At 45.9% G+C, this 13,762-nt stretch overlaps 1 protein-coding gene across 1 annotated transcript in view; it reads left to right on the forward strand.

Moving 5' to 3' along the window:
- Positions 1 to 2,466: 2,466 nt before the first annotated feature.
- Positions 2,467 to 13,762, forward strand: part of LOC118094284 (polyunsaturated fatty acid lipoxygenase ALOX15B) — a 36,278-nt gene continuing 24,982 nt past the window's right edge. The window contains exon 1 of the mRNA XM_060281884.2: positions 2,467 to 2,817. Within this exon, the coding sequence (XP_060137867.1) occupies positions 2,521 to 2,817 (297 nt within the window). The 5' untranslated portion in view covers positions 2,467 to 2,520. The remainder of the gene's footprint in view (positions 2,818 to 13,762) is intronic.

The following is a 13,762-nucleotide window of genomic DNA, read 5'->3' on the forward strand; positions in this document are numbered from 1 at the left end:
TAGCCTCTCAAATGGTCCCAAATGAGTCTTCTCAATGACGGGTCTTCTCAATTTTGCGGCCCCTCGACTCAGCAGGGGAACCACTCACACCCCATGAAAGAATATGATCAAATTCAAATATATAAATTGAATTGATCATCATTCAAAGAGAGCCTGTTTCTTCTTTGGCGATCACTCGTATCCAAGTAAGATTGTCTTCCATAAACACAGTTTTAACAGTGACTGTGGAGGCCAATTCTGGATCCACACATCCTTCCAAAGTGGGGACATTTGTTCCCGGGCGGGAGTTGATCACGGTGTGGATTTGCCAAGCATGCCTTCCTCTTAGCACGTTTCTCCCTTGCGTCCTGAGATCGAGTGTCTTCAAAGCCCATGACACCTTTGATAAAGGCTGTTCTCCAGCTGGAGCACTCACAGGCCAGGGTTTCCCAGTTGTCAGTGTTCATACTACATTTTTTTAGATTTGCCTTGAGACAGTCTTTAAACCTCTTTTGTTGTCTGCCAGCATTACGCTTTCCATTTTTAAGTTCGGAATAGAGTAGTTGTTTTGGAAGGTGATCATCAGGCATCCGTACAACATGACCAGTCCAACGAAGTTGATGTTGAAGAATACAGTATGATCTCACTGTATACAAGTATTTCAATTCAATTCAATTGTCCTCTCCGGGTGGAACGATGAATTTGAAAGATTGTGCCTGCCATGAATTCACATTCATTCATTTATTATTACATTTGCAGCCCACCTTTCATATCAGGGGTGAGGAGACTTTGGGACTCCATGGGTCAAGGTGTTTATGAGGACCCAGCCTTGTGGGACAATTTTGACCGCTGGGCAGGGCCTCTCACCTGTCAATAACCTGACTTCACGGTGACGTCTGGTGACAGGGCGCTTGGAAGTGTGTTTACTAAAAATATAGTAGGTTATAAATAATCATATATCCAGTACCTTTTTTCTGGAGGGACGCAGGCGGACGAATACCCCTAAACATTTTGTGAATCTAATGGGAGAAGAAAATAATTTTTTAAAAAAACAGTTTCTTCTCTTGCATGGTGAATCGTCAATTTCGTTGCTACCCCCGATGGCGGCCTTTTGTCCATTTACTGTATTTATTTTCCCCAATTTGAACTATAAAATGGTGATTTTCTTGAGTCAAAATGAGAGTACCCCTAAACATTTTTTAAAGAAAAAAAAGCACTGCATATGCGTATTTGGATAATAATAACACTTACATATTGATGTACAGTGGTACCTCGGTTTAAGAACAGCCCTCTTCATGAACTATTCGGTATAAGAACTCCACAAAACTGGAAGTTAGTGAACTTTACCTCAGTCTACGAACGGAATCCGAACGGTGGAAGGGCACCGGAGGCGGGAGGCCTCATTAGAGAAAGCGCGCCTCGGTTTAAGAACGGTTTCGATTTAAGAACGGACTTCCGGAACAGATTAAGTTCGTAAACCGAAGTACCACTGTGCTAGACAAACATGTGGAACTGTAGTTGTTTGCATATATAGTGATATAATATACCTTTCCCTTTTTATTCCATTATTAATTTATATATTTTATTGTTGTTTAGTCGTTTAGTCGTGTCCGACTCTTTGTGACCCCATGGACCATAGCACGCCAGGCACTCCTGTCTTCAATTTATATATTTTATTCCCTTTTTATTTCTGTTTATTCCGCTCAATTGAAATATCCTGTTTCTGTTTATTCTGTTCAATTGAAATATCCTGTAACAACAACAACAAATATACCAAAAAGGGGGTGGGAATGGGAAATCAAGGACTCACTCCTATTCACCTCCATCTCCGGGGGCCTGCCCCCGTGGCACTGCCAGTAGGGCGTGCCCCTAGATCTGGGGCCTGGGCTGCTCCTGACCTGGCAATGCTAGCAACCAGGTAAACAGAGAGGGGCACTGAACCCCCCCCCCCAAAAAAAACTCCTGCCCCCTCCAACTGCTCTGGAAGGAGTTTGTGGAGTTGGGCTTTAGCTTGGGGACAGAAGAACGCCTCCTTTGGCTGCAAAAGATCGCAGGTTCGATCCCTGCCGTCTCCAGATAGGGCTGGAATAAGACTCTGGAGGTGCCAGTGGGCCACGGCCTGGCTTAGTCCCGAACCCCTATCTTAATTTCTGTCGATGAAAAGTTACCCTCCCTTTCTCTCTGCCTATCTTCCCATCTGCTTCGCTCCATCCCCCTGCCTTCCAGCCCTGCCATCGCCCTCTCATCTCTCCCTGCCGAGATGCACCTGCCGAGATGGGAGGTCGAGCCACCCACGATGGAGAGATGGGTGGTCCGGCCCTCCATGTCCAGGTGCAGCTTGCTTTCCCCTTTTTCTATGCGGGGAGGATGGAGGAGAAGGCCTGTGTGTGGATGTGTATATATATAAACGTTAGCCTGCGCTGCACGAGGTTACCTGTATGAGTTGAGGCAGCGAGAGTGGGTGGGAGGACTGAGCTCTGTCGCTTAGAGGCACCTGGGCGTAGCTCTGCCAAAAGGGAGACGAGCCGGTTCCTGGATCAGATGTTTGCCTCGCCTGCGCACCGCACTTATAAGCCAGGCTCCCGGGTTGTTCCCGAAGCTTTTCCCAGCTTCTATTCGCCCCGATCTCCCGAGGGTCCAAACCTGGGCAGGATGGAGCAAGTGGGAATCTTCTCCGCCAAGCCGGCCGAACCAGTTACATACAAAGTCAAAGTGACAACCGGGAAAGGTCTCCTAACTGGGACCTTTGACTCCATTTCCATCACCTTGGTGGGGACCAACGGAGAGAGCGCCAAGCAACTTCTGAACCAGGTTGGAACCAGTTGCGCCAAGGGATCGGTAAGCTTTTGGGGTTTGGCTGTTCAGGGAGAAGGGAGGGCGTTGGGGAGAGGGTGGTCTGGCAGCTCCCCAGAGCAAATAGCAGCTCCTTTTGCAAACATGTTAAGGATGACCTTAAGGGAACTTTCATCTCAAGGCAGCTACGATTAAACGAACGACAATAAAGCAAATTGCTTCTACATTTTTAATTCACACGCGATTTTACAATAAGCCACAAGGGACAGCTCCAGGACCAAAACAAATTTGCAGGAGAGCTCAAATTAATACCCGGGTATCCTTTTGAGTCCGACATTTTGCAACGTTTAGCTTTCGAAACCCGATCGGAAAACTCGACCAAAGAACTCTCTCGTTTCGCTATACAAGTAGCAGCCTGAAAGGTTTGTGCTGAACGTCGGGTTTTGGAGGTGAAAAACAGGGGGACGATCTCTGCGTGGCTACTTAATTTTGCATTTCAAATGCAAGGAGTCTGCCAAAAATGTTGAAGGCATTTAAATCTAAATTGATCCGGCCTCGCTTGTGGTTACTGAGACTTGGAGCGGTGGCCCTCAGACATGGGGACCTAGGAGCTGAATTATACTGAGCCGGACTCGTGGTCCATCTAGCTCATTATTGTTTACACTGGCTGGCAGCAGCTCTCTAAGATTTCAGATGGGACCTCTCCCAGCCTTACTTGGAGATGCTGGGGATTAAAAAACCAGGGACTTTCTGCATGCCTTCTCCTCCTTGGATATTTTCACACAAAGAGAGAGAGAGAGATTTAAATGGCTGTACCGGTATATTCTCTCCAATATAGATAAATAAAACCTATCGAAGTCAATGGGCCTAAGTTAGCCACGACGACCATTAATTCCAGTGGGGTCTACCTTGCATGGAACTGACATTGGATGCGGCCCAGGAACTGCAAACTCGCCATACCACAAATAACTTGTTTATTTATATTATTGGTTTCATTTAAAATTGTAGAGTTGGAAGGGATCATGAGGGTAATCTAGTCCAACGCAGGAATCTTCTGCCCCACGTGGGGCTTGAACCCACAACACTGAGCTTAAGACTCTCATGCTCTGCTGATTGAGCTATCTGATGGGCTATATCCCACCTTTATCTCTGAGGAGCTCATTTGTGGCCTCAGTTGAGAAATGCAACTAATGATGGGCAATATCATCTGCTCACCTGGATTGTATGCGCAGACAGGGCGCAGGACAAGGGTATGCTAAGAGGGCGTGAGAGCTGCATTGACAAAGGATAAGTCTAACTCTGCCGCCGGAGGCAGTTTGCCTCTGGCTATCCCTCGCTGGGAATCGCAAACCAGAAATGCACACTGCTGTCGAACCTCAGGTCTTGCTTGGGGTCTTCGCAGAAGAGGCATGATCTGGTTGGCCACTGTGAGAACAGGATGTTGGGCCTGAATGCAAGGAGCTGGCCCAAAGTGAATTCAAAGTTGGGAGAAGTGTATCCGAAGAAGTGTGCATGCACACGAAAGCTCATACCAATGACAAACTTAGTTGGTCTCTAAGGTGCTACTACAGGGACGCAGGTGGCGCTGTGGGTTAAACCACAGAGCTGAGGGCTTGCTGATCAGAAGGTCGGCGGTTCGAATCCCCGCGACGGGGTGAGCTCCCGTTGCTTGGTCCCAGCTCCTGCCAACCTAGCAGTTCGAAAGCACGTCAAAGTGCAAGTAGATAAATAGGTACTGCTCCAGCGGGAAGGTAAACGGCGTTTCCGTGCGCTGCTCTGGTTCGCCAGAAGCGGCTTTGTCATGCTGGCCACATGACCTGGAAGCTGTACGCCGGCTCCCTCGGCCAATAATGCGAGATGAGCGCCGCAACCCCAGAGTCGGTCACGACTGGACCTAATGGTCAGGGGTCCCTTTACCTTTACCTAAGGTGCTACTGGAAGGAATTTTTTTATTGTTATCTTGAAGTGAATTCAGTAACTCATTGAGGTCTAGAAACTTGGTTAGTCTGCATATTGGCAGGTGCATCACTCGATTGCTTCTCGCTCCATGGCGATTTGATGACTGACTGTAAGAAGTGACTCAAAGGCACGTGGCAAGTTGCCTTAGATCACGACAAGCTATTGACTCCTCAGACTGGTGACAGCTGTCCGGATCGCGGCTCAAGAGTGAGACCTTCCCCAGGACCTGTTGCTTGATGCTTGGGATGCTGGTGGTGAACTGGGGGCCTTCCAGATGCAAATCACACTCTCTCTGCGACTGAGCCTTGTGTTCTATCATTGCATAGCTCAGGCAGTAGAGGAAGCTTTGATTAACTACAGGGCCCAGAATCCTTTGAGAAAAAGAATGGGCTTCGAATGGGTTTCAAAGGCAGAGCACACATGCAACCCAACACTCCCGGAGTGTTAAGCTATTCCACGGGCATTTGGCTATGTCCAGTTTAAACTTATATTATTAAAAATCACTCCAGGCGATGGGTAGGTAACATAAGAAACAGGGATTATTGTTTTGTTCTGTTTCAACTGTTTATTTTGTGCTTTTTGTCTTCTGAACTGCCCTGAGATCTTTGGATGAAGGGCAGTGTCAGAGGTTGTTACGACTACTCCTGCGTAATGACCTTCCACATACTTGTCTTTCAAAAGTCTTTATTGGTGCACGTTATTTACAGTGTAGTGAGCTGTCTCCGTTTCAGAATCCGGCACTGCCCCTTTACGTGACTTTGACCAACATAAAAGCCTCGGGACAGTGAATCTCCTCCCCTTTCTCCTCCTCCTTAATTCCGGTGCCAGGGGAAAGGGTCTACGATCCGTTTTCTCCCTGTCCATTCTTCCTGCCTCTCTCTCTTCCCGCCTGAGGAGTAGGGGCTCTCCCATGCTGCCAGAGACCTGGCACTCCCTCTCCATTTCCTGACTAGCCCCTTCAGACCCCACGTTTTCATGGCTGCTTGGGGACGGACTGCTCCTGATGAGAGGGGAGGTTTCTCTATAATCCCCCCCCTTACAGGCAGTATATAAATGTTAACAACAACAGAGTCCTGCTGGATCAGGCCAATGGCCCATCTAGTCCAGTATCCTGTTCTCACAGTGGCCAACCAGGTGCCCGTGGGAACCCTGCAAGCCAAATTCGAACACAAGACCCCTCTCCCCTCCTGCGGCTCATATCCAGAGGCATTAGTGCCACTGACCATGAAGGCAGAGCACAGACATTGTGGCTGGTAGACATCGATTACCGTCTCTTCCATGAGTTTGTCTAATCCTCATATAACCTTTCCATAATGATGGCCATCAGAAATAATAATAGGGTTATAATAGGTTATATCAAATGTTAGTCCTACTGAGGGTACGCAGGTGGAAATCAATGGACATGACTAACCGGGGCCAATTAATTTCATCAGATCTACTCTGAGTAGGACTTACCTGGATACAGCCCAATCTCAGAGCATTTATTGATGATGGCTCTTCAGAAACGCTTCTGATAGTTGGATAAGTTTTTTGGAAGTCTAACCTGATTGGCCCTTGTTTCAAATGGGATTGGGGAAGGAAAAAAGGGGTGGTGTTGGAGATCTCTGGAAACAGAACTAAAGTTCACATTTGAAACTCACAGAATCTTAGAACTGTAGAGTTGGAAGGGCGCCCAAGCGGTCATCTAGTCCAACCCCCTGCAGTGCGGGAATCGCAGCTACAGATCCGCTGTGATTCTCATGTTTGCATTCTGGACAACTCAGAACCGAAACGCATTTGAAGGGGGATTCTGTCAACCACCCTTTGTACATTCCTGTCCATTTCCATCACGGAAAGAGATGGGGAATTGGCTGCATTCTTCCAGTGCATTCTGAAGCCATTGCAAGGGTTTCCTGTCTGTCTCAATGCAGGTGCTAATTGACTCAGCATTGCTTAGAGCCTTGGATGATTGTGTTATCTTCCAATTACTGTTTTTGGGAGTTTAACTTGGCATGCATCTAAGCCCTTAATTGAATTGTCACAGCCTGTCCTCCTTGCAGTCAGTCTTTGACGTCTGCTTCCATTTTCCTTCTCCCCCCCCCCTCCTTACACCCACGTGCGCCAAAGATTCACATATCTGATTACTCTCATCTTTCAGCTGATGCAACAAGGCACTTTTTTGTTGCTGCTGTTGCAAAGTTCAGCCACGGAAATCTGAAAGAGGCTCACAGGGAATACACAAATCACACCCTTGTTTTAAACTGTCTATGCCTGTTTGCGTGTTGGGGAAAAGATACGCAAATAATTAGAAGTTTTTAAATTGTGCTTGGCTTGGAGCAAGCAGAGGGAGAAGAGTTTTTCTGCCTTTCTCATAACATCAACGAAGATGAATGTTAGGAGATTCAGGACTGATAAAGGGAAACACTTCTTCATCGGTTTAACTATGGAATTTGGACTGCTTGGAAACAGAATTACCGTCAACATAGGGCAAGTCCAGTGGCGGATTTAGGTGTAAGCTAAACTAGCTAAACACTCTCTTGGGGGCCCCCCAAAAAATTAAAGGGAAAAAATAACTGGATGTACATTTCCAAAATACTGTATAAGATACAAAACAACTAAAATAAAATCTACATACAGCAACAGTGTTTTGTGTTGTGTAGGCTCCTATGATGTAAGTCATGGGCCCTGCCTGTCAGCCTGCTCCCTAAAATATCACTGGTTTACTCCTTTCTATATATAAAAGGGACCCAGGTGGCGCTGTGGGTTAAACCACTGAGCCTAGGGCTTGCTGATCAGAAGGTCGGCGGTTCGAATCCCTGTGACGGGGTGAGCTCCCATTGCTCGGTCCCAGCTCCTGCCAACCTAGCAGTTCGAAAGCACATCAAAGTGCAAGGAGATAAATAGGAACCGCTACAGCGGGAAGGTAAACGGCGTTTCCGTGTGCTGCTCTGGTTTGCCAGAAGCGGCTTTGTCATGCTGGCCACATGACCTGGAAGCTATACGCCGGCTCCCTCGGCCAATAATGCGAGATGAGCGCCGCAACCCCAGAGTCGGTCACGACTGGACCTAATGGTCAGGGGTCCCTTTACCTTTTTACCTTATTACCTTCAGTAGCTTAGGGCCTCATCAAACCTAAATCCGGCCCTGGGTAAGTCTATGGATGGCTCCTAGCCCTGATGGCTGTGCTCTGCCACACACAATCGGAGGCTTCTGAATCCCAGTTGCTGGAAACCGCAGGAGGGGAGAGCGGGCTCTTGCGTTCGAATCCTGCTTGCTGGTTTCCCGTAATGGGCATCTGGTTGGCCACTGGGAGAACAAGATGCTGGACTAGGTGGGCGCCATTGCCCTGATCCAGCAGCAGGCTCATCTTATAGAATCACAGGCCTGTAGAGTTGGAGGGGGACCCAACGTGTCATCTAGTCTGACCCCCCGCAAAGCAGGAATCACAAAAAAACCCCACCCGATTTTATGCTTTGTCTTGCTGCAGCATTACAGATCTGGAGATAGTTGCCCCAGCACAATGCAAGAGAGACTGCTATGCTACACACATTTATGGGCGCCTGGACTTTTTTATTTGAAAACTTTATTACGTTTTATGGATTATGGGGGGAGGTGGAAATAGCATTCCGCCCCCCTTTTGCTTCTATTATGGTGGAAATCACAAGCTTTCTGGTATAGACCGAAGCTAATTTGGCAGCCCTCGGACCGATGATCCGAGGCCACCAATTTTCTCTGCTTTCCGGAACTCTTGCTAGTGAGTCACTTTGGCTTCCCTGCCTGTCACATTGATGTGAACTGGCTTGGTGAGGGTGCAATCAGGGCGCACATCTTAATGCGTTACGGACTAAATCACATGAATACCTGGAGATCTTTGATCTCTTCCCCTGCCATGCAAAGAGCCTGATGTACACGAGATAGCCAAGGCGTGTCAAGCAAACCCAAGTCTCGTGGCCAAGCAGTGCATCCCTCTCTCTCTCTCTCTCTCTCTCTCTCTCTCTCTCTCTCTCTCTCTCTCTCTCTGTGTGTGTGTGTGTGTGTGTGTGGCCGGCATGAATGAGCTTCGGTGGTACCACGGAATGCTCACCAACATTCCAGCTGCCATCGCAGAATGTTAATGGACAACAATTGCCATGAAGGAACTGGATATTATTTCGAGAAGTATGTCACAGAAGCATGGGAAGGGCTGTGGGCTGTAAACAGGTCAGAGAAGTTTGGGTGCCGAGGGACTACGAACCAGGAAGATACTTCAGCAGGATTCTGTTGACACAGCAGTAGTGGAATCTTAATTTCACATCTCAATTTGAACCAGCCTTTCGCTGCATTTGCTTGCATGTCTCTTGGGTATTTCTGAATTTTATCGGGCGAAAAATTCCTGCACTGCAGGGGGTTGGGCTAGATGACCCTCGGGGTCCCTTCCAACTCTACGATTCTGTGATCTCCTGGCAAGGCTGGGAGAGCTTCCTGATTGAGGTCTTGGAAAGCTGCTGCCAGTCAGTGCAGACAGTACTGAGTTAAATGGAATTCTATGATTCCACTTACTGCAGTTGTTTTTTTATTTTGAGCTTCAGCCAAGGAGGCTCCAGGCTGTATGTGTGGATTTCCTCCCCTCCCCACCCTCCATTTTGCCACCACAACAACCCTGCGAGGTAGGTAGCTCTGCCTGAAATAAATTTAAGGCTCGAGACCGCACACACAAAATTTCGCAGCAGGAAAGTGGCTGGAAGCTGGATCTTATCTGGATCTGAACTGGGCACCATAGTTCAAGAAGGATATTGACAAGCTGGAACGTGTCCAGAAGAGGGCAACCAAAATGGTCAAAGGCCTGGAAACGATGCCTTATGAGGAACGGCTTAGGGAGCTGGGTATGTTTAGCCTGGAGAAGAGAAGGTTAAGGGGTGATATGATAGCCATGTTCAAATATATGAAAGGATGTCATATGGAGGAGGGAGAAAGATTGTTTTCTGCTGCTCCAGAGAAGCGGACACGGAGCAACGGATTCAAACTTCAAGAAAGAAGATTCCACCTAAACATTAGGAAAAACTTCCTGACAGTAAGAGCTGTTCGGCAGTGGAATTTGCTACCAAGGAGTGTGGTGGAGTCTCCTTCTTTGGAGGTCTTTAAGCAGAGGCTTGACAGGCATATGTCAAGAATGCTTTGATGGTGTTTCCTGCTTGGCAGGGGGTTGGACTGGATGGCCCTTGTGGTCTCTTCCAACTCTATGATTCTATGATTCTATGATCTTTCCAGTCTAAGGGTTGCTGGCCCAAAATACTTTGCTGCCTGAGGCGCACCAGCAAATGGGGACTTGCACTATCAAAATCTCCACCCCTACGGCACACACAAACACATCAAGCTACGGTGCACCGGAGGATATCCACGGCCAACCAAGTTATAATGGCAACTGAGGCCAAAAATCCCCAAAAGCACCTCTCCGGCTGCAAAAATACAAGAATACAAATTGAATATCTAAAGAATTTGATGCCCATTATCGCCTGCCTGAGTCAGCACTGCCTCAATCTGCCTAATGGCAGGAGCGGCCGTCCCCAATCTTAATTCGGTAATCTACCGGCTACTCTTAGCTGGTTCACAATAATTGCTTTAATGCCAGAGCGGAGAGCTGCGGTTAACTTGGATTACGCTGTGTAAACATTTGTTCATTGGTTGGCATCCGTCTGCCTTGGGAGACAATGAAAGATCATATATATATATATATATATATATATATGGTTTTACAGATATAAAATTAAAACGATATCACGAGTATTCTCAAATTTTCGAGATTCCGCTCAACCTCCCGGCTTCCTACCCTGCCCTCCATGGGCCCTTCTGTCATCGTTTTCAACTGCGTATTATTTCATCCTCTATATTTTAAATCTGTCTGTATTGTCCAAAGTTTTCGTTACATTATAAAAGTTAAAGGTAAAGGACCCCTGGACGGTTAAGTCCAGTCAAAGGTGACTATGGGGTTACGGCACTGACCAAACCGCTTCTGGCGCAACAGGACACTGTCTGTGACGGAAACCAGAATGCACGGAAATGCCGTTTACCTTCCCGCTGCGGCAGTACCTATTTATCTACTTGCTCTGGCGTGCTTTTGAACTGCTAGGTTGGCAGGAGTTGGGACCGAGCAACAGGAGCTCATCCCTGTTGAGGTTGAATCCTGAGAAGCCAGAAGTACTGTTCATGGGGGACAGGAGGCGGGCAGGTGTGGAGGATTCCCTGGTTCTGAATGGGGTAACTGTGTCCATGGAGGCGCAGGTCAATTCTGTGTCCAGGGCGGCTGTCTATCAGCTCCATCTGGTATGCAGGCTGAGACCCTACCTGCCTGCAGACTGTCTCACCAGAGTGGTGCATGCTCTAGTTATCTCCCGCTTGGACTACTGCAATGCGCTCTATGTGGGGCTACCTTTGAAGGTGACTCGGAAACTACAACTAATCCAGAATGCGGCAGCTAGGCTAGTGACTGGGAGCGGCCGCCGAGACCACATAACACCGGTCTTGAAAGATCTACATTGGCTCCCAGTACGTTTCCGAGCACAATCCAAAGTGTTGGTGCTGACCTTTAAAGCCCTAAATGGCCTCGGTCCAGTATACCTGAAGGAGCGTCTCCACCTCCATCATTCTGCCCGGACACTGAGGTCCAGCAATGAGTGCCTTCTGGCGGTTCCCTCGTTGCGAGAAGCCAAGCTGCAGGGAACCAGGCAGAGGGCCTTCTCGGTGGTGGCGCCTGCCCTGTGGAACGCCCTCCCAACAGATGTCAAAGAGGAAAACAACTACCAGACTTTTAGAAGACATCTGAAGGCAGCCCTGTTCAGGGAGGCTTTTTAATGTTTAATAGATTATTGTGTTTTATTTTTCTGTTGGAAGCCGCCCAGAGTGGCTGGGGAAGCCCGGCCAGATGGGCGGGCTATAAATATATTATTATTATTATTATTATTATTATTATTATTATTATTATTATTATTATCCCATCACGGGGATTCGAACCACCGATCTTCTGATTGGCAAGCCCAAGAGTCTCAGTGGTTTAGACCACAGCACCACCCGCGTCCCTGCAAGTGTTATTCAACACCTGCAATTGTTTTCATTTGTTTGTAGTGGTCTCTCAAATACATTGTAAATCTTTCCCATTCTTTTTTGAAACTTTTGTCCTCTTGGTTTCTGAGCTTTCCAGTCTTTTTTGCCATTTTGGCGTATTCCAGCAACTTGATTTGCCCTTCCTCTCTTATATAGGGACTACTTTTTCTTTCCATCTTTGGGCTAAAAGCATCCATGCAGTCGTCATTGCATGCATGAAAAGTCTTTTCTGCTCCTTTGGGATCTTTGTACCTAAAATCCCTTCAGGTTTAATTATAAAAGCTATTTTAAACATTCTCCCCCCCCCCATTTCATTATAAATATCATTTCCCAGAAGGCTTTTATTACACGTCCACCACATATGATAAAAGTTGCCTTCTTGTTCTTTACATTTCCAACAAATATTTGTACTTGTACTGTATATTTTTGCTAATTTATTTAGTAGAAGTCAGATAACATCTATACATCATTTTCATATAGTTTTCTTTCAAGGTACAACACGCTGAAAATTTTAAATGTGTTTTCCATAACTTTCCCCATGCGGTTAATTGAATATTATGTCCCAAATCTCTCATGCAATGTATCATTACTGATTTAACCTGTTCACGCTTTGTGTGCCATTCTAAAAGTAATCTATACATTTTCAACAGGAATTTTACATTATTTTCTAACAGAACTTTTTCTAATCTTGAGGCTTCACAACTGAATCCTTTCTTTTTATCTGTCTTAAAGTCTCGTTTAATTGGTGATACTGTAACCAATTAGTTAATAAATGCCTTATCTCTCCAAAATCTTTCAGTTTCACCTGATGTTTTACTTCAATTTACAGCTCTATATAAGTCACCCATTCATTTCTCATATTTACTTTCTTCGGAGATATTGCTTCAATTGGGGAAAGCCACCACAGTGTTTTCTGTTCTAGTAAATTTTTATATTTCCCCCATGCCATAAAAATTGATTTCCTTACTAGATTATTCTGAAAACCTTTATGTACTTTTGCTTTTTTCATACTATAGATATGCATGCCATCCAAATCTATTATCATGTCCTTCCAAATCTAAAACATCTACATTTTCCAATAATATCCATTCCTGGAGCCAGCAGAGACAAGACGCCTCATAATATAGTTTTAAATCTGGCAAGGCGAAGCCCCCTCTTTCTTTAGCACCCGTTAACGATTTATATTTTATTCTTGGTTTCTTCCCCTGCCAGATAAATCTTGTAAAATCTTTTTGCCATTCTTGGAAGCATCCAGCGCCGCTGACCACAGGAATGACCACAGGAATAAAAATAACATTCTCGGCAATACATTAATTTTCATAACTGATATTCTTCCCATAATGATAGGTTCATCCTTCCCAAAATCTCTAAGTTTCTCTTTCTCTTTATGAAGTTATCTTTAAAAATATTAATATTCTTAGCTGTCAACCTAAATATTTGACTTTTTTCTCTATACATAAGGCCATAGTTTGTTGTAAATCCTTTTTATATTGTTCTGTCACATTTTTCACCAAAACTTTAGTTTTGTTTTTATATAGTTTAAAAGCTGCCACCTGGCCAAATTCCTGGACCTTCTCCAAAACTTTTGGTATACTACTTATGAGATGTTCCACCGTAATCACAAGGCCAAGGTAAATTTAATGCACAAGACTCCCCTGCGAAGAACCCTGGGAACTGTAGTTTGTTAATTGCTGGGAACTGTGCTTCTGTGTGCAGAAATCCATTTTTGTGGGCTGGGCTATGTTGGATGCGCTTTAAGTGGCTGATTATTATTATTTATTCAATTTATACACCTCCCTATACCCGTAGGTCTCAGGGCGGTTCACAAACAAGACCACAACATATAAAATCAAACTAAAAACAATAACTCAATTTTTAAAAAAACCCCAAAGCACCACATTCTAAAAGGGTGTTGGATGTTAATAAGATCAACTAAAGGCCTGGTTAAAAAGCAACATTTTCACCTGGCACCTAA

The sequence above is a fragment of the Zootoca vivipara genome, chromosome 12, assembly GCF_965207765.1.
Source record: "Zootoca vivipara chromosome 12, rZooViv2.hap1.1, whole genome shotgun sequence".
In the NCBI taxonomy this organism is placed as follows: domain Eukaryota; kingdom Metazoa; phylum Chordata; class Lepidosauria; order Squamata; family Lacertidae; genus Zootoca; species Zootoca vivipara.